The sequence below is a fragment of the Phyllostomus hastatus genome, unplaced genomic scaffold (assembly GCF_019186645.2).
Source record: "Phyllostomus hastatus isolate PE091 unplaced genomic scaffold, TTU_PhHast_1.1 phas_contig_210, whole genome shotgun sequence".
Classification (NCBI taxonomy): Eukaryota; Metazoa; Chordata; class Mammalia; order Chiroptera; family Phyllostomidae; genus Phyllostomus; species Phyllostomus hastatus.
The window spans coordinates 30,594,269-30,618,581 of NW_025333737.1; the positions used below are offsets into that span (position 1 = coordinate 30,594,269).

Here is a 24,313-nt window from a genome sequence, read left to right on the forward strand (position 1 = left end):
AGAGGCCGTACCCTCGCAGAGAGGGGTACCCGTGCTGGCCGGGGGCCAAGTCAGGCACAGAGGCCACGCACGAGCACGCACGTACACACCCGGGCAGGCTCGACAAGGATGCGCTCAGCCTGGATATTCCCAGAGGGACAGGCACGCGAGGACGCACAGGCCCCTAGAAAGGCACACGCAGACGTTTCGGAACAGCAGGCACGCGGCGGCACGCACCATCACAGAGAGGCACGGACGCAGAGGTCCGCGCGCAGACACGCTCCGAGGCAGGTGCGTGTGCGCCCCTCACTTGCAAACCTGGATGCATACGACACGCACACAGGCTCATGTGGCCACACACGGAGTCCCTTTCTCTTTCTCCCTCGGGTCACAGGGGCAGAGGGTGGGTTCCCTTCAGCCCCCCACCCCCTCTCCCTTGCTCACCTCAGGCATACACACACACACCGCAAATAGAAAAGTTGCCGTTTCTACCGCAGATAAAACCAAAACTCTGCGAAGAAAGTGGAAGTGCAGGAAGGAGAGAGAGCCCAAGGCAAGGAATGGGAGATTGAACCAAGACCCGCTGCTTGCCTACTCCCACCAAGTCCAAGGGGCCCCCCCTTCCCCCACATCCTCCAGAGCCCCCAAACCCGTCCGAGCCAGCCAGCACTCGGGAGGCGGTGATGTCCCAGGCCCGCTCCTTCCCGCGCTGGAGGAAGACACCCCGAGCCCAGTCGCAAGAGGGACCCTGCCTTAGCCCCATGACCTCCAGCCCTTGCCCCATGGAAGGGGTTCCCAACAGGGCCCCTTAATAGGTGCTGGTTGTCTCCCCCAGAGAGGATCGGACAGCCCCAGCGTGGAGAGGTGGGCGGGCAGACTGGGGCTGAGGCGGGGCATCGGCTCTGATTCCAGCGCAGTGGCTGGATCTCAGGTAGGGGCCCCTGGGTGTCGGCCTGTCTCCCTCGGTCCGCTTCTCCCTCTTTCTCTGGTAACGGCTCCCTCCTCAGCCCCCTCCCCTGCCCCCCCTTGAGGCTCCAGCCAGCCCTCAGAGGCCGCTGGAGGGGAGATCTGATACAGGGAACTTTGGACACAGGCTCCCGGCCCTGCGACTGCCCCAACGTGCAGCGCACACTTCATTCCTGCGGGGTGGTCCTGTGACTCCCCGATTGTCCCTGCCACCCCCACCCCCAGCTCTGTCCCCAGCCAGGGCGGGGGCTCCCCTGCCTAGCCCTGGACCTAGGGAAAGGTACCAAGAGTCAACTGGGTATGGGAGTCTCTCAACAGACAACTTTTGGGGGGCCAAGAACAGCAGGGAAAGGATGGGGCTGGGAGAGGGAAGAGGCCCTTTCTGGTCTCCAAGCCCCCTCCGCACCCCGCTTCCCGTCTCCTCGGTACTCACCCAAGAGCATTCTCTTCTTCGTGGGCACCGCTGAGCAGAGTGAAGAGCAAATGAAACCCAGCCAGAGAGTGACAGAGGGGAGGGGGCGGGGGTTGCGAGGGACAGGAGGGGAGGGAGCGAGGGAGGGACTCCTGCTCCCGCCTGGAACGCGGTGGTGACCAGGTCCTGTCTCCCCCAGCCAGGAGCGAGCTGCCTAGTCCCTGGCTCCTTTCATCCCTACCAGGGGGAGAAAGAGCCCGGCACGTCCTTCCCGGGGGCAAAGCAGGGGGCAAACACGGAGACTGGGGATGGGGAGAGTGTCAGGGAGCACCCACGGCCCTGACTCCCGGGGAGTACCCGCCTGGTGCCCCACCTGGTGCCTCTTACACCGAAGCAAACGGGCGACCCCGGCCAGACCCCTCTGCAAAGGTGCCGCCAGCGCCTCTCTGCCTGCGGCCGGCCCGCCCTTGCTGCTGAACTCTGAAGCCCTGCCTCAGGGCGCACTGCTCCGGGAGCCCCTTCTCCTGCCCAGCCTGACTAGCCTGCCCACCATCCCCTTAAATCTACCCTCTTCGAGGAAGGGAAAACTGAGGCTCAGAGCGGTGTCACCCCCCTGTCCCAGTGTTGGCCCGATGTGGCAGTGGGGGGAGGGAGCCCCCGTGGCTTGCCCCTCTTAATCCAGACTGTGGGACCCGCCACCGGAGCAGCGCCAGGCAAGGGTGGCGGTGGTCGTCCGAGCAGCAAGAACTTCGGACACCTCTCCCCTGCCTTCACCCCCCTTCCTCTCCACCCCCTACCCCCTGCCTTTCCTCCCCTCCATTTGCCCCTCGCTGGCCTCCTCTTCCTGAAAACAGGCTGCCTCTCTCTATTCACCTGAGCACCTGGCGGCTGGCGGGGAGGGGGGCGGATGGGGCAGAGGAGACAGCCAACCCACAGCTGGATCCAGCCTCGCATTCCAAGCCTGGGTCCCGGCGCGAGCCCCCCCACCCCCCTCAGCATCCTGTCTCCCCCAGACAATAACCTGTAATCTCTGGAGCAGCCAGTGCCTGAGCTGCAAAGGAGGTCCGGGGAGGGGTTGGCAGCCACAGCTCCTGAAAACAGGTTTGTTAGGAAGAGGCTCTGGGGGCCTTGCTGGTGTGGGGAGGAAAGGAAACTCAAGCCCAGAGCTAATTAACCCACCTAGAGACACAGACGGAACCTTTGTCTTCCGCCGGGGCAGGGATCTGAGCTAAGCCCCCTAAATTCTCCCCCCAGATGGCCTGGCCTGGCCTGGCCTGGCGGTCCCTGGGGGAGGTGCTGATGGTCAGGTTCACACGTGGCCGAGGGGGCGTGCGGGCCGTCTAGGAGGGTGAGACGTGCTTCTGTCACCTGCCACTTCAGGAGAACCGCAGAGGAGGCAAGGGCGAGACTGCAAGGACTCCTCAGAGGCCGCGGGGGAGCACGGGCTCTCCTCAATACGCACCCCAAGGCCTCAGGAGGGGTTGGGGGGAGGGACTGAGGAGGAACCAGCAACCCGGGGAGATGCTGAAGAGGTGGGGGGCAGGCTGGAGGGCTTCCGGGGCCTCCTGATGGGACTGAAATTAATCTATCTGCAGGGAGGGGGGTGGGGGGTGAGGAGCTCATCAAGCCAGTGACTCAGGCATGACCCAGCTCAAGGTCTTTGATCTCTGGGGCTCAGGATGCAGCCAGAGGCTTCTGCAGTCTAAGACTGGGACAGGAGATGGAGGGGCTGATCAGAACGGGGGCTAAGGGAGGTCTGAGGGTGCAGGGCGAGGGACGCCCTCCACCTGCCGTTCGGGTCCCCCCGCCGCCACGTGCACAGGGATGTCTTTGCCCTGATAGCCACAGTCCGACTCCGTCTCTGGTTTCCGGTCCCCCTTGGTGTCTGCCCTGCGCTCGCACCCAAGGCTCGCCTGGCCGTTTCAGTAAGTCATTTCTGAAAGCCCCTTTTCTCCCCTCAGGGGTTATGTTGCAATGGATCATGGGAGGCAGGGTAGGCCCTGGATTGGATGGCTGGGTCAGTCCTTCCAAGAGAGGAGGGGAGGGACCAGTTGGCTTTGGCAGGATCCCCTTCCTTCCCCTAGCCAGCCTCGGCAGAGTGGGAAATGGCTGGCATCTCCCCATTTCTCAGGCACACAGGAGGACACCAAGGCACACAGCAAGAGCAGGGACCAGGGGGCCTGAGCACCTGAGGAATCCTCTCCTGGGAGTGGGGCTGCCTGCTCTGGGCCTTCCCTCCTCCCCTTGCCAGACACATCCAGGCTCCGCCTCCGCCTCCGCAGCCGGGGCAGAGGGCGAGAGAGGCCGGATTTAGAGTCAGAAGACCCTGGGGTCTGAACCCAGCTGTGTGACGCTGGGTATGTTGCTTAGGCTCTCCGAGCTCCAGGATCCCGGCGTCTACCGTGAGGACTGATGTCATCCTCTACACCTGGGATGGCTGGGTGCGGAGGGCAGGCCGTGCTGCACGTGGAGGTGCCCAGCGTGGCACAGGAGGTAGGCCACAGCTGCTGGTCCAGGTGTCCCCTGTGCCCCGTGCTGGCCCAACAACTGCACTACGGGTTGGATTTAGGAGGGTTGAGCCAGCAAACTTCTTCCCTGCAGATGTACAAGAACCCCTAAAATTGCTTAGGGGGGTGTGTGTGTGTGTGTGTGTGTGTGTGTGTGTGTGTGTGTTGGTCACTGGGGTCCCTGGGTGCAGCCATATTGGGGCGGGGCTTTCTGGCGCCCACAGCCGCTGCGGTGCAAGCTGGCTAAAGCCCAGTCCCTGAGAATGAAAGGGTCTCCTGTGTGGGAGACAACAGGGTGGGGGCCGGGATGGGACGGCTGGGGAAGTCCCTGGAGGAGGGGAACCGCCGGGGGGGTGGGGGGGCTGCTGTTCCCCTATCCTGGGCCCCCTGGCACCTGTTTCAGGTTCACTCTGAGCTGGGAGCTGGGTGTGGCTGAGTAGGAGTCCTCTGACCCAGGTACTGGTGAGGAAGCTCAGAGAGGGCAGAGCCCCCCCAAACCCCAGCATCTCCCTCCCACAGACAGCCTCAGGGGCACGAGCAGGAGAGGGCCCCCCGCTCACAGCCTGTGACGGCCTGTCACTGTGCAAGCTGCCAGCCCCACAGACCGCTGATCAGAGTGACAGCTCCAGGAGGCCTCCCGGGGAGGGAGCCTCTTGGCCGGACTAGGAGGTCCCACCCCCAACCCTCCCTCGAGGACCCCGGGAACGGGGGCGGTCTAGGAACAAAGCGGTGTGCGAAGGGCCCCTCCGGCCTCCCTGGAAGCAGGCGTGGCTCTCTCCCCGAGCTCAGCCACACCCTCGGGGCTCTCCCTGAGGCCTCGTCCTCAGGGCCCAGGCACTCCCCCGCACCTGCAACCGCAGGGGCAGTTGCCAGCCTCCGCTGGCTGAGGGCTGCCTCTCCTACCCCCAGCTCTCGGAGAGTCCAGGAGACAGGAGACATTCGTGGGAGGGGACTGGATGTCAGGGGGTCATGGCCTGGAGTAGGCTCAGGGGTAACCAGGCCAATGGAGAACAGCTGCTCCCACTGGTGCCCCAGAATTCCAGGGTTCCCAGAAATCTGAGGCCTCTTCACCCCTGCCCTGCTCACAGCTGTCATACCCCCAGGCTCCCACAGGGCCGCTCACTCCTCTGAGCCTGGCAGCTGGGAGGTCTGGCCGTGTGGCTGACCCCCCGCCAGAGGGCGAGGGCCCCGGGGGCTGGCACTGAGCACGACTGAGGGCAGAGGGCTGGCGCCACGCACACTGGGCCGACACCGGACCGCACGGGGCTGCAGGGCTAGGCCATGGTGGGGTGAGGGGGCCAGGGACTCGCCAGGTCCCATGTAACAACCCGGAGAAGAACACCAGGCATCATGTCTCCTGGTGTCCCCACACCTGCCCAGTGCTCAGGGGACAAGGACTGTGGGGAGAGGGAAACCAGGGGAAGGGGGTCCCCACCCCCACCCCTCTGGGCAGCCTGACTCTGGCCACGGGTATCTGGCGCCGTGATATTTCTTCTCACACCCCTCCTGCCGTCCCCACACTGGCATGGTGGGCAGGGAAGGGGACAGGGACCACCGCCCCGAAGCAGAGCCTGAAGAGACCGAGGGAGAGGGGGGCTGGGCAGGACGGTGTTCCTGAGCCACAGGACTGGCCATCCCCGCCCAACCCTGTCCTCCAGACCCGCGTCCCTCCTGGGGGCCCCCTCTGATAACGGAACTGTCCATCACACCACCACCTAAGCCAGAGTCACCTTGGCCCCTCCCCCGCCTCTGAGGCCCCCACATTCCATCAGCCACCAAGCCCTCATGGCTCTGCTACCGGAAAGGCCCCAGAATTTGTTTCCTCTGCCCCACCCCCTTTTTCCTTAGGTACCCCCAAGTCTTCCCCTTCCCCTTGCCAGAGACCTCTAAAGACACTAATCACTCCTGCTCAGAACACTCCAGGGACACCCACCACCTTCAGTTCCTAGGCCAAGTGCCCAGCCCGCCCGGGAGGCCCTCGCAGGCGGCGCCTCTTCCTCTCTGGCTACGCGCCCAGCACTGCCCGCTGCTCTCGGACGGCCAAGGGCTCAGGCCGCAGGGCATGTGCTCTCACCTCTCCCCGCCTGGGGCCCCTTTTCCGTCCCCAAGATCCAGCCTCAGGGTCGCTCCTCTGAAGCTTTCCTTGACGCCAGACAATTCACCGCTCCCTCTGACTTCTCGAAGCCCCGGCGTGAGCCCTAGGGAGCCCGACGCCACCTTGGACAAGCGCCCCTGCGTGCGGGGTTGTTTAGACAGCGCTCTCCTGACGGGCGGGTAAGCTGCCCTTTAAAAACATGGATTCCCGGACAAGCACTGTATGTTCTCATTCATACGCAGAATCTTAAAAAGCCGAACTCATGCAAGCAGAGTAGAAAGGTGGTTGCTAGGGGCTGGAGAGCTGGGGACGTGGGGGGATACTGGTCAGCGGGTAGAACCTTCCAGGTCTAAGAGGAATGCGGTCTGTGATGCCAGGCCCAGCAGGGTGACTAGATTAACAATACCATATTATATAATTGAAAGTCACTAAGAGAGTAAATCTTAACTGTTATGGCCACCCCCATGCAAAATCGTAAATATCCCAGGGGATGGGGGTGCTAACTAACTCGTACTGTGGTGATCATTTCATGACACATAGGTGTATCTAATCATCACATTGTACCCCTTAAATTGACATTATGTTCTATGTCAATAATATTGCACTACAGCTGGGGGAAAAGACGGATCCCCCAAACAGCAGCTTGGCTACAGAAGGTTGTCTGCGGGTATTTCAGGAATGAATGCGTGTATTCCAAACTTACACACACACTCCAGAAGCACCCACACCGTCAGATACCCTCGTACGTACACTCACAGCCCCGGAGTCCCCAAGGGCTCGGGCAGAGGAGCGGGCACCAGCCTCCCTGCTTTGCCCATGCGGCGACCTCTGCCTATGGCATCCCTTCTGCCCTCAGCCCCGTTCCAAAGCTCCCTTCGGGGGGCCTTTCCTGTTGTCCTCGGGTATAACTGACTTTCTCCTTCGTGTTGCTGGGGATCTGTCCCACAAAGTGTCCACAACACACTCATCTGTTCTTTTTGTATCTGTCTCAGCCCAAAAGACAGATTCCGTTTTGGCCTGGGAGGCGGGGAGGGGGGTCTGAAGAGGGAGACTGGGACTGACTTGCCCCAAGGCCTCGGGGACTCGGTACAGAGAACGCACAGTGGGTGCCCAAACATGCACCGAAAGAACAGGCAGCCCTGTTCAGAGTCCAGAGGGCAGCCCTCCAGCAAAGCGACCAGACCTGGGCTGCAAGATAGGATTCCAGCAGCTGTCTCCCGGAACCAGGCGGACGTCCCGGCCCTCCCCGCCTCCCCTACACGGGCCTGGTTCTGAGCTGGTTCCCCCCAGCCAGCCGGAAGCCCGCTTCTCCTTACTTTCCCCACGGCCCCTGCGTGCCTGTCAGCTGGAATCACCCTCACGAATGCATTCACCCATTTCCCCCAGAAATCTGCCTGGCAGCCAGCTGCCCCTTGGTGCTTGAAGCCAAACCCCGGCAATGTCACCCCAGCTAGGGAGAAGCAGAAATCCCGGCCAGGAGTACAGTGGCCAAAGGAAGGAGGGCTTCCCTGGTCCGTCCCCACTCCCACCCCTGCTGCAATGGCACGCACCGGCTGAGCCTGCAGACACCGGAGCAGGAACCAGGGATGCCCTGCAGGTGAGGCCTTGGTCTGAAAGACCCTCCCTGCCGGGGCGCTCCAGACTGGGGTCCTGATCCCGCAAGATTCCACAGGGATACCGCCCCCAGACCCAGGACAACCTCAAGTGGATGCCTCAGACCTAAAGTCGCTCAAATCTGAGAAATCCCCAAGAGGGCCGTCCAGATGCAGAACAAAACTTGCCGGCATCTGGAAGGCTTCAGACCCTAAAACTCACTGAGGGCACTCCAGACCCAAGGACCCCCCAGAGAGAAGCCACAGACCCCAGAGCCCCTCAGAGGGGCCCAGAGCCCAGTCTGTGGGCACAGGGACCCTCCGCACTGACCTGGCCCTGCGGGGGCCTTGCCCAGGCTGAGCTGCCGCAGCCGCCTCTGGTGGGCCCGCCCCTCGCAGTGCACCTGGGCCTGGGCTGCCGAGTTCAGCTGGATGTTGCAGACGTCACACAGCGTGTACGATGGCCGTTTTCTCTCACGCTTGGGCTTGGGTGGCTCTGGGGGCGGGGGAGGGCACTCAGCAACTCCAGGTATGGGGGGCTCCTTCTCAGCAGGAGGAGATGGGCTCAGCGGCCGCTTCATACCTGAGTAGGTGGAGAGGGAGACAAATCAACAAAGGCTGAGTGGTGTGAATACATAGAAAGAGCAAGATGGGATCAAGATCCAGACCTGGCTGGTGTGGCTCAGTGGCTTGAGCACTGGCCTGGGAACTAAAGGGTCGCCGGTTCAATTCCCAGGCCAGGGCACATGCCTGGGTGGCAGGCCAGGGCCCCAGTAGCGGGTACATGAGTAGAGGGAAACATCAACCACACATTGATGTTTCTTTTCCTCCTTCCCCCTCTGTCTAAAATCTCAAAAAAAAAAAAAATGGCCCAGAGATGCCTGGGCCTTTTATTCCAGCTGCAAGTCCCCAGCTTTTGGAGAGCCCCAACCTGCCCCAACCTGAGGATGGCAAAGGGAGCACCATGGGTGGGGTCTGGGGTCTGTTTCAAACGCAGCCGTTTGCCTGAGAAGGTGGGAGTGTCTGGAAGAGCGTCAGAAATGCAGGGCAGCCAACCCCTGGGGACAGGCGTGTCTTGGAGAGCAGGCGGGCCTTTAGGGACAGGCAGCAGTGAGGCTGCTGGAGTCACATTTTGGGAAGCCAGAGCCCTGTTCTCAGCCCCGTGGCAGGCGCTGACAATCCTGTGACAGGCAGGCATGTGGCGCTTGCTGGAGACGCAGCAGCCACCGGCCAGGGTGGTGATTGCAGAAACCCAACCTCCCCGCGCCCAGGGCCCGGCCAGCTGACAGTCCCAAATGGTGGCGGTGTGTGAAGCTGTCCCCACCCTTGCCCCGCATGGCTCCAGATGCGCCCTGCTATCTTGGCCGCCCGGCCTGTGGCAAGAGTTGGTGTTTTTAGTAGAGACCTGGGCCCTACAGCCAGGGTCTGTGAACGCACACACACACACATACACACACCCTGGCTCCCACAGAGCCCGCACATCACCCCTCCAGGCCCCTCATCTTCCACAGCCTTTCCTTTCTGACTCCCTTCTCAGAAATGCTCCCTCCCGACTCCCCTGCCTGTAATGGGCTTTATTCTCAGGCCGCTCACTGACCTTTCTCCGACTGAACGGTGTCACTTTTCACTTCCTTTCTGAACCTGGGTGCGTTCTCTCGCCTCTGCTTGAGACTGGGGACTTCCCGAGGGCAGGGACTGTGTCTCTTTCTCAGACTGGGGGGTCCCCAAGGCTAGGGCCTCAGGGAGGCGTGGCTGAGCCCCTCTCTCTTACGGGCTGAAGGGCATCCACCAAAAACTCATATGTCGGAGTCCTAACCTCCCAGTACCTCCAAATGTGGTTGTGTTTAGAGAGGGGGTCTTTACTGAGGTACTACGTTAAGATGAGGTCATCAGATAGGTCCTGATTCAGTGTGGCTGGTGACTTCATAAGAGGAGGAATCCGACACAGGCAGTTGCAGAGGGAGGAGCGTGCGAAGACACAGGGCGGAGGCGGCGGTCTATGAGCCCAAGAGCGAGGCCTCTGAGGAAACCAGCCCTGCCGACCCCTGGGTCTCAGGCTTCCAGCCTCCAGGACTGTGAGAAAATACGTTTCTGGCGTTTAAGCCGCCCAGGCTGTGGTGCTTCGTTATGCGGCCCAAGCAAACCAATGCATCCTCCTAAAGGGCATTTCCTTTTCCCTGAGCTCAGGCTCATTTTGCAAATTGGCCCGAGTGAAGGGAAGCGGGGCCCTAACATTCTCATAAGGCCACACATCCAGTAGTGGAGCCCGTATCGGAACAACGAAAATTAATTTCTCAAGTTCACAGCCGAGAGCTAGGAGCCCCAGGGCCTGCCCCCACCCCACCCCACCCCCGCTCTCAGAAAGCTGCTTATCATCTTTGTGGGCGGTGCTCTCACGTAGCAGCTCTGTCACTCCAGGTGTGGGGACTGCGTGCGAACAGAGAGACGGGCACAGCCACGAAGAGCGCGAGCTCTGTGTTGACGTGCGCCTGGGTTCGAGTCTCACTCAGCCACTTCCTGGCTCTGTGACCTCAGCCTGGGGCCCCTCATCTGCGTATAAAATGGGGGCGATGACTAACAGCTCCTAAGTCACAAGTACAGGATTACATGAGCTGATCTATATAAATCACTCCTCAGCATCCTATAAAAGTCAGCCGTCAGTAATCTGCAGTGTGGCTGTTTTGTAGCTTGTCGGCGGAGCCACCCGGTCTGTCACCTCACGTGTCCGTCTTGGCATACGGGGGTCCCCGTGACCGTCTCTGCTACCCCATCGTCTACTGAGGCGAAGCCGGGTTGCTCAGTCTGTGTGTGTGTCACAGAGTAGCTCTGTCACAGTGTGAGTGTCACTGTGCCCGGATCATGGAATGAGACTGTCCCTGAACATCGAAGACTCGCCATGTGCCCCCCCAAAATTTACATGTTGAAATCCCGAACCCCATAGGCACTTGAGACTATGAAATACAACCTCGTTTGGAAGTAGAGCCGTGGCAGACATTATTATTCATTAAGTTGGGAGGAGGGCACACTCGAGCAGGGTGGCCCCCTAATGCGATAGGACACCACCAGTGTTCTTATAAGGGGGGGATTGGGGCACCGTCGTTCACACGGGGAGGATGTCATGGGAAGGTGAGGGCAGAGACGGCGGCGATGCCTCTCGGGGCCAAGGAACGCCAAGGGCTGCCAGCAAACCACCAGAAACCAGGGGAGAGGCATGGAATACACCTCCTCACCACCCTCAGAAGGGACCAGCTAACCCAGCGACACCTTGATCTTGGATTTCTACCCTCCAGAACTGTAAGACAACAAAGGTCTGTTGTTCAGGCCACCTGGTTTGCAGTACATTGTTAGCAGCCCGCGATGACTAACCCACCGTGCGTCTGACTCTTCCGTGGTCAGAGGTGATTTGAGGGCCCCCTTCATTCTGCAGGGTGATGGGGCTGGGGAGCAGTACCAGAGAGAGCCTCCAGGTGGCGCAGCGAGCACCCAGCGGGAAGATGGGAGGTGGAAGCCAGGACCCCTCCTCCAGGCGGGGAGGACCCCACTCCTACTCACTCCTGGGGCAACCAGGCTGCCCCTCTGAGCCATGCCAAGCTCCTGGGCACCATGCCTGGAATCTACGGCACGGCTTTGCCGCACTGGAAAGTCACTCCCATCACTTTGTGAGAACCACCCGCTCCGAGGCCCCACTGAGCGCTCCCCCCGCCTCCCCGCGCCCCACCGCGAACACTCAGCACCCTCGCACCTCTGATGGACGCCATCCTAGCTATTCTCCTGCCTTTCCCAAGTCTCCTCCCGTTCTCCCAGCAGGAAGACAGTGCCAGGTGCAGGTGTTGGAGGGGCGTCCAACTGGCCAGCGGAAAGAGGCGTTCCCGGCCATGCCAAGGGAGCTGCCTGGCCCCTCCAGAAAGGGGACAGTGGGGGAGGGGGGTTCGACATATCAGTGCAACTTAGGACAGGCATGCCGAGGCCGTGGCCTAAGCGAGCAGACAAGTATCTGCCATGGGGCAGATTAAACCTCCATGATATACAGCCTCTGGGCTTACAGGGCCCTCCTGGATTCCGGGGATAACTGTGTCCCCCACAGCCAGGCTGCTGGGCCTGCCCCAGCCTGCCCTGCGTGCCCTGGCCTTCCCAGCTGTCCCTGAGGAGTCACACCGCTCCAGCTAAGCTGGGGCTCCCAGCGGATTTGGAGGGGTGGGCAAGTTTTAGGGCGCACAAACATCTAATCTCTCTCAGCACTCCCCGCCCGAGCTGGCCCCTATTCAGAGCCAGCGTGACTCACCCCAGCAGGGCCTGCACGTGGACGGCCCCCGGCCCACATGCTCTCTTTAGCAGAAGAGGAAATCGAGTCCCCGGGCAGGAGAGTGGACTCTTCGAAGTGCTTGGAAAGAGCGTGCAAGAACTTCTTCTACAAACCTCCCCGCCTCCGTCTCCGCCACCCGGCTGCCGGGCCACGTCCTCTTTAGAACGACAGCCACTTCACTGAGAGCTGACGGTGTGCCAGGAGCTTCACGCACAGGACCTCTCCTACACTCCACGGCAACGCCATGAGGTGGGCACTATTATTAACCTATTACCCCACGTCGTAGATTAGTGAGCAGGCTCTGACCGCGTCAGGGCCGGACCTGCACCTGCACTTGTCTGACTCCGGAGTCCAAGCCCTCAACTCCTGCCCCGTCCCACTTGGCCCTGAAGCCCGTCAAGCCCCCGACTGGAGCTGCTGGGCGGGGAGGGGTTACCGAGTCAGAGTGGGGCTCCTCCTGGGGAGGCCGGGGGAAGGCCAGACCCTATCAGGCCGGGCTGCCAGGCAGGGAGGTGCCACACCCTGGTCGGGAAGAGCCGGAGCCAGAGGGGCTGAGAGGAAAGGATGGGAGGGAAGGGGGAGAACCGAACTGAACGCGAGAGAAGACCGGGGGGAAAGCAGAGCAAAAGAGCATGTGTGTGTCCGGGTGCCTGTCTGTCTGTGATCTACACAGGGATGGGGGTTGGGGGCAAACCTGTGTTCTGTCCCCTTCCTTGGGGGCTGGACTGGGGAGGGAGCCGCCCACCTGGAGGCTGGCTCACCCCAGAGCTGGAGAGCTGAGGGAGGCCAGGATGGCTGCCTGCCTGCCTGCCTGCCTGTCCATCCACAGGAAGCCACAGGGACTGGGGGGTGGAGGGAGGACCCAGGCAGAGCCCAGGGCCCGTCCCCAGCACTTCTTGCTGAGTGACAACGGGCCTCAGGGCTGTGTTTCGGGGAGGCGGAATTCTCTGTCTGCCCACCCGAAGAGGGTTGGATAGAAAGAACTCTGGAGGCCACCCAATGCGGAACGAGAGTCGATTCACCTGCAGCCCCGGGCAAGTGGGTCCTCAGCAAAGAGCCGCTTTTGCCGAAGGGTTAACTGGAGAGGAAGGTTCTCGGCCCGTCCCCAGCCTTTGGCCGGGCATGAAGGGCTCCCTCACCAAACCTTTAATGAACCTAATTACATTCTGGTATTTTCCCCCACATCTGCCAACATCTACCCTCCCGCGTCCTCCAGCCAGGTCCCGGGACCTGCCTTTGAGAAGGGAGCCTGGCTGTCCGACCAGCCTTGGGCCCGTCCCTGCCCCCCTGGGCTTTGGTTTCCACCTTTAAAGAGAGGGGGATGGGCTGAGCTAATCTCCTAGGTCCTTTGCAGGAGGCGCGGCAGCACAGAGCAGCTGCCTCTAAGGAGGTAGGCGGGGGCGGGGGGAGGGGGTGCCGATGGGGTGGACGTGGAGAAAGAACTGCCCAGCAGTGAGTGCCCGCTGCCTCCTGGGCACTGCGGGAACGTGGCCTCCGTTCACCCCCATAACTGCCCTCTGAGGCTTTACTAACGAGGGACCCGCGGCTCAGAGTCAAAAAGGGAGGTGAGCAGGGCCAGTTCCTTCCCATCCCATGATCGGGGCAGGGGCTGCGGACGCTGGTGGCCCCCATCCCCGTCACTCACAGGTCTCGAGCAGGAGTGTGGCATCTCCCGTCCCCACTGACCCAGCTGCAGAGAGAAGTGTCTGGAAGAAGAGAGGTCTTGTCTGTTCGTGTCCTAGTACAGTAGGGGCCCTCCTGGGTCTGGCTGCCGCCTCAGTGTCCCTGGGGGGTTACCAGGGAGCACTTTGGTCTCTGTTCCCTCTCCCTCCCTTCCCCCAAGGCCAACACCTTCCTAGGGTGAGGAAAGGGGAACACCCACTTCAGTGTGTGGCCACCACAGAGTGGCACCACCTCAGCCAGCCTGGGGGCCCAGAGAGCTGGGGTCACTTAGAGCCACACCCAAAACTCCCCAGAGGTGGCAGAGACTCCCACCTATTGGGTAGGATGGCTTGAGTGGGGCCGGCCGTGCCCACCCGTGGCCCACACATCCCTGCTTTGCAGAAGCAGGTGGTCCTAGGGGCTGGCCAACAGCTGGTCCAGGTGTCGGGGGCCAGGTGTGTGTGGGGGTATTCTGCTGGGCAAACCAAGGCAGCCATGGCTGTCTCTCCACCCAAAGTGGTGACAGAGGAAGCCTGTCGCCTTTCCCTTGGACTTCTGGGTGCTGGGGATTTCAGGAGTGAGCTGGCTAAGAGGTGCTGAAAGTCAACACTCCGGCTCCAAGGAAGGGAGAGAGGGAGGGCACGGGAGGTGAAGGAGAATAATGGTCCAGGGATGAAGTCACTGTCCCCTGCCATTTCCCCTCCCCCAGCCTGCTCTGTCCTTACCTTCTATTGGTTGGGTATTCCAAAGGCCCTCCTGACACCCCCAGAGATAGGGGCTGGCTCTCCTGGGCAGGGAGACGCCCCCCAAGACCCTCAAGCCACACGCACTCAGGAAGGAAGTCCTTCTTGCTCTCTAACTTGCATGTCTCCCTGCAGGGTCCACAGAGCTGCCTCTAAGGTGGTGGGTGTGGTGGGGGAGGGGTTGGGAAGGGCGTATGAGCCTCAGTGCCACCTGTTCCAGTCTGTGGCTACCAGGCAAGGCCTGGGAAACCTGACTTGTACAGGAGACGCCCCAGGCCCCCTGGCCGCCTCCTGTGGGCAGCAGGGCCCAGGCTCCTGGCACAGCTCAGACTGACCTAGGGCCTGCCCCCCAGCCCAGCTCCCCCAAACCCCACTCCCCGCACATGGTGGCCGCACCAGCAGCATGTCAAATCCGGCTGGGGGAGTGAGTCCCGGGAGCCAGAGGGAGGAGGGGCGGGAGGCCCTCTGAAGGTACAGAAGCTGCGGGTGGGAGCAGGCAGGCCCGGAGGAGGGCCCACACTAGCCCATCGCTGAAGGGGAGCCAGTCTGCTCAAGGGGGGAGGGGCGGGACAGGGAGGCCTCCAGTGGCTGTGATGGAGGAAGGTGGGGGAGCTCGCTGCACCCCCAGAGAGGATACACCTCCCTTCCCTCAACCCTCCCATTCAACTCTACCCCAGAGACTGCAACCGGTGGATTGATTTGGGGGTTCTCTAAACTCCCCAGGAAAACGAGGCATTGAGTCCAGCCTGACTTCGGACAACGGTCCCCCTCCCCAGGGTGGAGGTCTCACCCTTCTTGCCCCGTGGTCCCCAGCCTCCCTTCCCCTACCAGGGGCTGAAGTCCCTCTCACCATCACCCTGACTGTCCCTCCGGTCAACCTCGGTTTCTCGAAGAGCTGGGGCTCTTGTCTCCCACCTTCCCCCGACTCCAGGTGGGGCAAGGTCCTTGCCGCTGCCTGCGGCTCCGGAGAGCCACCTACACCCGCTCCCGGGCACGGCTGGCCCCCCTGCAGGCACTCAGCCCCAGCGGCGTGTGGGTCCGGGATGGGGTGCGCCGGTACCTACCTTAAGGGCGCTCTGGACCCGGGCAGGGCTGCATCTAGCCGCCCTCGGCCACCCAGGGCGACACAGAGGTACGCGGCGGGCGAGTCCCGGGCGGGTGCGTCCCTGAGCGGCAGCCGTGTCTCCCAAGCCCGCCCCTGGGCGGCCCGGGCGGAGCAGGTGCCAGGAGCCGCGCCGCCCCAAGCGGAGCCCGGGCGAGCCGGGCAGGCGGGCCACTGAGGGGCTGCACGCCGCCTGGACAGGGGGCACACGGGGCTCCCCCGCAGAAGGGCTGGGCCCACGGGGGAGCTTCTCCCTTACAGCTGGCGGGCCGGGTCTGAGCGCCCTTCAGCTTTCCCAGGGGTCCCAGATTCAGGGAAGGGGACCCCAAAGTGGCCGTCTCCCACGGGCCACTCCTCCTGTCATCTCCCTGACCCCCTGCAAATTGCCCCCCGTTGTGAGGGGAAGCTCAGAGAGAAGGAGGAAGCAGACATTCATGGAGCACCTACTGGGTGCCAGGAGGGATCGCATTCAATCCTCATAACTGCTCCGCTGGGATTGGCTTGATCCCCATTTTACAGAGCAGGAAATGAAAGACTTGGGGACATTAAGTGACGGATTCAAGTCACACGGGAAATGAGCACCAAATGGGAGACTCCAGGCTGGTCCTAGGAAGCGTTTCTGGAGGTCAGGGGAGACAGCAAGAGGGGGGCGCCTGCTGGGGAACCCTCGCCCCCGCCTGTGGCTGGGGTTCCTTCCTGAGCCCTCCCAGGGATTCAGTGCATGCGTCCCGGCCACAACGCAGGGACACAGGGCCGAGCAGGGCAGGGCGGGAGGCAGGAGCCGGTGGCATCACCTCCTAAGAGAGCTCTGCCATCTTTCCATTCTGGGGAGGCCGTAATGGGAAGAAAGCAAGTCCCCAAGAAAGGGGACAGAAGTGGCTCTTGTATGCCAAGAAGATGTACCAGCGCTGCCCACCCGCCTCATGTTCCGGCACGCCTCGTGTGGACCTCACCTTCTGGGGAGGGGGCCCCCCTGTGAGGGGCCTTGGCAACGCCCCCACCTCCGCGGCCCAGCCTCCCAGCACCCCTTCCTGGTCCTCACACCCAGCAGCCTGTCCCCACTGTGTCCTCAGCCTGGAGCCCCTCACCCCCCTTCACAGGGAAGTTTCCTTGTTGCTCAAGCCTCAGCTCCAAAGTCTCCTCCCCAGGCCTGGTGTCCCCAGCCCCTTTCTCCTTTGTCCCAGGCCCTGGTTAGTTTCCCTTTGAGCAGGTCTCCCGAGACCTAGTCCGTTTGCTTGGGGACTTACCTGTCTCCCTCAGGAGGGCAGGGCCTCTATTTCCCGGGCACCCAAAGCTCTAGCAGAAAGCTCGGTGCGTACCTAAGAGATGCTCGACAGATGCTTGCTGAGTGAATCCGTGAACTCACTTCCACTCTGAACGTGCATCCACGTTACACTGTACACTATAAATAGGGGGGTTGTGTGGTAGGTGACAAATCTTAATTAAGCAGTTACTAAAAAAGATAGTAATACGTCCAGGGTGAGGATGGCAGTCATAGCACACCGCGTGCAACGTGCCGTCCGGCCGTGCACCCGTCCTTGACCCTGACCCAGCCACGGCGCCCCCTCACAGCCCACACCCAGTCTGTCCACGGAGAACCGCAGTGGGAGACTTGGAAGGGGCCTTAGAGGTCGTACTGTCCCTTTTGTGTCCCCCTTGTCCCCCACAAGCTACCCTCTGGCCTCCGCTTGAACACGTGAATGACAGGGAGGTCACGGCGCCCGCGACAGCCCACTCCATTGTTGGACAGTTCTCAATGACAGAAACTTCATCGCTGCGGGGGGCGCGGGGGTGAAAGCTGCTTTCCCACAATGCCGTGCGCCGGCTCCAGACCTGCTCCCTGGTCCTTTGGGGAAGAGCACACTCCACTTCCTGCAGCCAGCTAAAAATGACTGGCTGACCCTGGCTGGCGTAGCTCAGTGGATTGAGTGCAGGCTGCAAAGCAAAGTATCGCAGGTTCGATTCCCAGTCAGGGCACATGCCTGGGTTGCAGGCCATGACCCCCAGCAACCGCACATTGATGTTTCTCTCTCTCTCTCTTTCTCCCTCCCTTCCCTCTCTAGAAATAAATAAATAAAATCTTAAAAAACAAAACAAACAAACAAAAAACGGCTGGCAGCTTCTTTCTCCGAGGTCTCTTCCCCCAGCTGAAGAGACCCGTTTCCCTCAGCTGTTCTTCCCTTCCCCAGGAGGAAGCCCCTCCCACGTGCTCCCAGGGCGCCTTGTATGAGTCCCTAACACTGCACTTAGGACAATATATTGACCTGTCTCTTCCAAACCCTGCCCTGGACACCCCACTGCACTGCGTGGGCCCACTCTAGGCCTTTAACCTGTTCCCTGCTGCCCGGTAGGTACCTTGCACGGTGACCAAGGGACCTGTATGAAGCAACTTAATGAAAATGTGTTGACTAAATGGTTTCTAGGTGTGTTATTATTCCAGTCATATCTTTCTAAACTTGTCTAAGCTTTCAATGTCCTCGTTAGAGCAGAAAAAGGGAAAGGCTCCCCCCCCCCCTCCTCAGCACTGTCCCCTGTCAGCACTGCCCCTGACTTCGCTTTTCTGCACCACTGGGTCAGCTCTGCGTAGAGCTGGGGGTCCACGACGCCCCCCAGGGTGATTTTCACGTAATATGTGGACGAGTTCAGCGTCCCGATCTAGTTGCCCATAGAGCGATTGATGGACTGATTGACTGACTTCTTCCAATAGAGCGATTTCTTGAACTCTGAGCACCAGACCTTGGGTTCGGGCTTGCTGGCTGTCCCGCCCGCCCGGCCCGTCAGAATCACTCCGCAGGACCCCAGGTGCCGGCTGGGGCCCCGCAGAGACACTCCCCTGCACTCCAGCCCCCACGCGGACAAAGCCCTGCCCTCAGCTGTGGGGCCATCCCAGGCCCTCCCCATCCTTTCCTGATCCCGTTTATCCTCCCGATAGCCCTGAAAAGCCCTGTGCCTCTCCTCACTTGGAAGATAAGGAAAGGGGGGGGGCTCAGAGAGGTCATCTTACTTGCCCGAGGACACACAGCCAGAGAGGGGTGGAGGCACGTCCCGTCCCGTTTGGCTGACTCCGAACTCTAGTCTCTCCTTCTTCTAGGTCACAGTGCCTCTGAGGGCCTTATTCCAGTGTGCCCTTGTGCTCTGGGATTTATTTATTTGTTTGTTTATTTTGCTATAAAGGTGGGGTGAGGAGGAAGAAAACAGAAAAACCTCTCCTTAGTAACGAGAGCTGGAGGTGCCAGGTAGTGCTGGCGCCCCCTGGTGCACTTACCCCTTGTTCAGGGAGGGGCTCAGGCCCCTGGTTATGGCCCTCCCCAGCCCAGAGAATGACCCTGAGTCTAAATAAAGCCGCCGAGTCTCCAGCTGGACCACTCCGTTCCCACCGCTGCCCGGTGCCATCCCGTTATCACCTCTTCCTCCGCTTTGTCTGCGATGAACCCCCAGCCTGGCACACCGCAGGTGAACGATACGTCCTGCTGGGTGTGGGGAATGGCACGTGGGCGTGAGCAATGGGATGGGCTGTGTGGGCTCAGGCAAGTTGCTATCCCTCTCTGAGCTTCAGCTCCTTTCCCTGTAAACCTGGGCAGTCAGCACAAAACAGCATCGCTGATGGAGACAGGAGATCGCCCCTGACAGAACGTGCCCAGTGACTACATGGACATCGTTAATGAGGTGATACTGTCCCTGCTTTGAAGATGGCCACCGGAGCCCAGAGAAGTGGGGGGACATCGCAATCCACATCGCCCGCTTGGAAGTGGCCCACGGGGCACAGGAACCTGGGCGTGCCTGGCTCAGGGCCGTGTCCTTTTCCCTGCCCCATGGCACCTTTCCTGAGTGCCGTTTCGCCTGCAAAGACATGAGATGGTTACACTAATTGTTCAGACTAATAATACCAAGGGCTAAGCTGGGGCAGAGCCTTGTAGCCAAGGAGCTCAGCTCAGGCAAGACGCCACCGACCCCGGGCTGGCCGGCAGCTTCTGGCCCTTCTCACTGCCTGGCCCGGGGTGGGATGGCACCGTAACGCTGGACCACTGGGGGCCAGGCGGGTGGGAGAAGCCCCTGTGCTGGGTCGGCCTGCCCTGTCGTCCACCGCGGGTCCTTTCCGTTCCTACCGAAAGGGCAGAATCCCTACCTATGGCTTGAAAAGTCCACGGTGCTCCCTCCCCCCCCAGCCTTCGCCTCCTAAAATAGCCCGGAGCCACCATGTGCCCAGGGCGGCGCCCCATCCATCGCAAATCCCCCTGAAACTAAATCCCCATCCTGTCCCAAGCCGGGTGGCACCACCTCCTGCCGCCCGGGCTCCCGGGGCCGGCCAGGCTCCTCCCAATGGAAACCGTGACAGTTGTCCTTCACGGTGACCGAGACATAAATCCCCAAATAATGAGACAGGCACCCGGAACACAGAAGCAGACACGGTGCTAATTGGCTTACTCGGAGCCCACGTCACGTGGAGACGGCGGCCGCAGCCTGGGCTTCCCTGCTGGCAAAATGGGGTGGGGGTGCGGTGACCCCTCCCCCCCGCGCCCCTGCAGGGGCTGACGCTCTGTGCCCTCTGACAGGCCTCACGCCCAGACTCCCCAGAAACCGCTCTCTAGAACAAGAACTTCTCAGCTGTAAAAGGGATGTTTCGGGGTCCCCCGGTCCAGGTCTGGAAGTAGTGGGGCCCTACTTTATCGTCTCTGCCACGATCTAGAAACACCTTCTTTCTGCCGAAAACGGAACCAAACGAAATGACACACACAAACCCAGGCTCAGCCCTCCCCGGCGTGCATGAGGCAGGGGCGGCGGTGCCGGGACGGCCCGGCAGCCTCCCGCTCCCTCCGCGGGGCTGGTAACGGATTCTTGGATGGTCCCGAGGTCCTCGGTTTGCAGTAATCAGGATGAGATTATCACATTAAACTTTAAAAGTCTTTGCCCAAAAAGAAACAGCAGCAGCTGACGCCCTTGACACCCTCGACTCCCCCGACTTTGCCATCGTCACCCTCTCTCCTGGGCCTGGGCCAGGTGAGCTCCAGATGCCACGGCCACCACACGCAGGCTGCAGGCCCCGCTGCTGCGAGGGGCTAGAGGCAGGGGGCTGCACAGGATGACTTCCCCGGGGCCAGGCTGCCTCTGGGTTGCGGGGAAGTGGGAGGGGAGGGAGCCAGGAAGAGAGCAAGTACGTGTCTGTGGGAGGAAAGTGGCGGCCTCCTGAGTAACGTGGGCTCGGCAGCCACGCACATCTGCGGCAACCCTGGCACTTACCTGGGACTGGGAACACTCCCCTTTTCCCCACACCTGCTTCCCCGCCAGTGGGAGGGGGATCACAATACTAATAACCAACAATAACTCCCCTGACCCCAGCCTGACAGCTGAGAAGATTAAATAAGATAATATGTATAGAAAATACCCTGCAAGCTATCGAGAGCCATCGTGATGTGAGGTATGGCATTGTTAGTGACAGCAGGAGGGGCAGTGGTAAGACTGCAGAAAGGACTTCCCCTCAGCTGTGCATTGGAAACTAATGGGGGGAGGAGGAAAGAAGACAAACAGGCCTGGATGGAACCCCAGAAACCTTACTAATGATCCCCTCTCCCAGCCCAGGGTGTCCACCCCTTGCCGCAACCAAACCCCTCCCCTCCTGCCCACCGTCTCGCCTCGATGCTGCCAGCCCATCCCCAGCTTCCACAGCTCAGAGCTGCATTCAGTTTGTGTTTGTTGCCTGTGCAACGGAAATCATTCCAACCTCCTCACCCAGCTCGGCGGAACCGCCTGGCTTGTGTAGGAGAGGCTGGAGCTAGAGGACGCAAGGCCAGGAACTGGGGTACCTACAGCAAGGGGGGCCCCCCTCTGTGGGAAGTTAGCTGCAATAACAGCAGTCTAGAAGGTAGTCAGCTTACTGGGGGGACTTCCCCATACTGTCCCACAGAAGGGATGGGAAAGGCTGACGGCCCAGGGCTCCTCACCGGGACCTTGGCCACCTTCCCTTGTACTTAAAGGGCTGCATTCAGAAGAGGCTGGGAGAGGCCCTGACTGCCAGCCAGGATCAACCCTGTGGAAACTAAGATCTCTGAGCCTCCCTGACCCACCCTTCATTTCCTGAGGCTTTTTTATTTAGTGAGTGTGTCCAGCAGAGTCCCCCCCACCCCCACCTCCCCGCCAGACCTTTGGGTCCTGTCCCCTTCCTTGGTGTGAGAAACGGAACCTGCTCCACCCTGACCTTAGAAGGATGGAGGCAGGGGGAGCCTGGGGGTGACCCTGAGAATCCGGGGTCCCCCGGGGCCGGAGGGAGCGGAAAGCCTCCAAGCCTCTTGGCTGAGGAAGATGGTGGGGTGGCCACGGTCCCCCTGGCCAGGGAGCAGCTACTGACCACATCAAGGAGTTCTCCTGTCCAACAGGTCCAGCGGGCAGAAGCACGCGGCCCTTGCAAGCCATGAAGGACGCCTTTCAAAACCAACCGAGAGGTTCCGAGAAAGGCCCCAAAGACAGGCTGTTTCAACATGGCCCATGCCCGCCTCGGGCCGTCTGTCCAGCCTCCAGCCTGCCGGGCTGCCCCCCACAGCAGGGCCGCTCCGGGCCGTGGCCGGGAAGCGGCTCAGGCCCAGGATGGACTCCGGAGCGGGCAGGCCTTGGGCAAGCTGCTTCTCCTCTCCCATCTGTAAAACAGGCCGGAGGGTGTCTGCCACATAGAGCTGTTGGAAGCGTCGAGACACTGTAGGGAGAGTGTCTCCCCTTGTGGCTGGCACACAGTAGGGGCTTGGTAGACTCACTGAATACACATTTGTTGAACACCTACTCTGTGCCAGGCCCTCCATTCTACGCCTGGGGATCAAAGTGGTGAACAAGGGCCCTCGGGCAGCCCCCACGGAGCCTCAATCCAGGGGCCATGGGCACCCTAACAAGCAGATAAACAAACGCACGAGGTCAAGGAGGACGGGAAGCCAGAGGAGGAGGCCTCTCTGGGAAGCAGACACTTCAGCTCAGACCTGGCTGACCCGAAGGGCAGGCCTACCTGCGGGTCCTCAACCATGGCTGCTCTCCGGAGTCGCCCGGGGAACCCTGGAGAACTTCTGGGGCCTGAGCCCCTCCTCAGGGGTTCCGACAGGGTTAGTCTGGGGCGCGGCCGGGTCGCTGGGGTTCTTTAACTCTGTCCGAGTGATTCTGATGTGCAAAGGGTGAGAACCCCGGGACCCTGCAGGACTCCTAAGCGCCCGGCCCTGGGGGCATCACCTGCGGGGCCTGTCAGGCCTCCGGGGCGGGGCCCCGACCCCAGGAGTTAGGGTTCAGTAGAGGGGTGTGGCCCAGAGCCTGCCTTTTTAACAAGCGCCGGGGACTTTGTGAAGAGCGGACAGGTCTAGAGGACAGGTCTAGAGACGCGGGTAGCAGAACACACTGCAGCTCCCAGAACTCCGCCCGTGGGTTCTGGCCACGCCCACCAGGACCACCGCAGCTTCAGGGCGCACTGCTCCCCCTCCTCCCCCACAGTGGGAGGCCCCGCCTCCTTTCTCAGCCAGTCCAGTATCCTGGAGCCTGAAGGTCCCCACCGCCGTGAGCGTGGGTGCTCCCCCCACTACCCTCACCCCTGGGCTGAGTCCCCCTGTCATTCTGTCCCATGTCCATGCGTCAAGTCTGGCCAGACCTGGGCTCCTAGGGGTCAGGTATGTGGCACAAAGCCTGGGTATGACTCGTTAGGGTGGAAGGAATACCAAATCCGCCCCGGCCTCCCCTGGGCACCACGGCTCCTGCTCCAAAGACGCCAGGCTTGCGGTCTGCTCCTCGGGACCCCTGCTGCAGCCCCTTCTCTTGCCCTGGGTCTCTGGGCCCTGAACTCCTCTCCCTCCCACTGCACCCCCAGCCCTGCCCCGGGGGCCGGGACCCGGGTGTGGGGGGCTGGGAGACATTGTAGTTATGTGCCCCAGTGCAGAGGCGCTGGGCATACCCTCCACCCCCGCTGAAGAACTGACACCCCCATTCAGGTCCCTGGCCTAAGGTGCGTCCACCTCCACCTTTCCGGAAGCACCACAGCATACCCATACTGTCTGGGTTCAAATCCTACCTCTACCACTTCCTGTGTGACCCTGGCCACTGCTGTGCCTCAGTTTCCCCATCTGTAAAGTAAGGATAAAGAACACCTTAGAGTATCTCAGAGGGTCATTACGGGGATGAAATGAATCAATAATTGTAAACTGTTTCACAAACAGGCATAAGGTAATAACTGTGTTTGTTAAAAGTATTTAAAAATTCATGATTCTAGGAAGGCGATGCTTTAGTCAGTCAGCTAAGGGGTCCTGATGATGCCCCGGGATGCACTGGGTCTGGGAGGCTGGGAGGAAGGTTCCATTTGCAGGTGATGGGCCCGAGGAAGTGACTTGCCCCAGCGGACACCCACACCTCAGGTCTGTGTCCCTTCAAGCCTTCTCTCTTCCGGTGCCCCCAGGCCCACCTCCCTTGCTCCTCTGGCGCCGGGCCTGGCCCAGGTGGGCTCTGTGCCCTGCACGGATTGACAGAGGCTTCTTTGTGCCCCTGGCCAGGGTCACACCCTGAGCGTGGAGCCAGGGGCCGCACAAGCGCCCTGTGTCTGGGTCTGTTTCACTGCCAGCTCTGCAGCCGCCCTGGCTGCTCCGGCCAGGGACCACCCCCAACCACACTTCAGCCACACTTCAGCGGGGCATCCCTGACCCTGACCCTGACCCTTAGCGGCATTCGGTCAGGAGAGAGACTTGGAGAGGAAAACACCCCAGTTCTATCTGGTCTCCGCCCTGTGCAAACTCCAGGGGCCAGACTCCGAGGAAGGGCGGGGCAGGCGCTGAGGGTGTGGGGAGTGACTCCGAGGTCACTCTGGGCACGTGGGGAGGGCAGTGCTGCGGTCCTGGGGAGTGGGACAGAAATTACACTGCCCTTTCTACCTCCCTAATCTTCCTTCAATCCATTCACTTCTCTTTACCAGCTGGATTGACGTAACAGCCTCCTGAGCTTCCT

General features: G+C 61.3%; 1 protein-coding gene across 8 annotated transcripts in view; it reads right to left on the minus strand.

Annotated features, from left to right (window-relative positions):
* ZNF385C (zinc finger protein 385C) overlaps positions 1 to 24,313 on the minus strand; it is a 52,416-nt gene that overhangs the window by 20,568 nt on the left and 7,535 nt on the right. For 6 of the 8 annotated variants that reach the window (XM_045836492.1, XM_045836495.1, XM_045836491.1 and 3 more), the window contains exons 1-2: positions 11,834 to 11,962; positions 7,883 to 8,134 (exon numbers count right to left, since the gene is read on the minus strand). In XM_045836492.1, the coding sequence (XP_045692448.1) occupies positions 7,883 to 8,132 (250 nt within the window). In that variant the 5' untranslated portion in view covers positions 8,133 to 8,134; positions 11,834 to 11,962. Of the gene's footprint in view, positions 1 to 7,882; positions 8,135 to 11,833; positions 11,963 to 15,323; positions 15,448 to 24,313 lie in introns of those variants that run through there. The other 2 variants (XM_045836489.1, XM_045836490.1) reach the window with 2 other exon arrangements.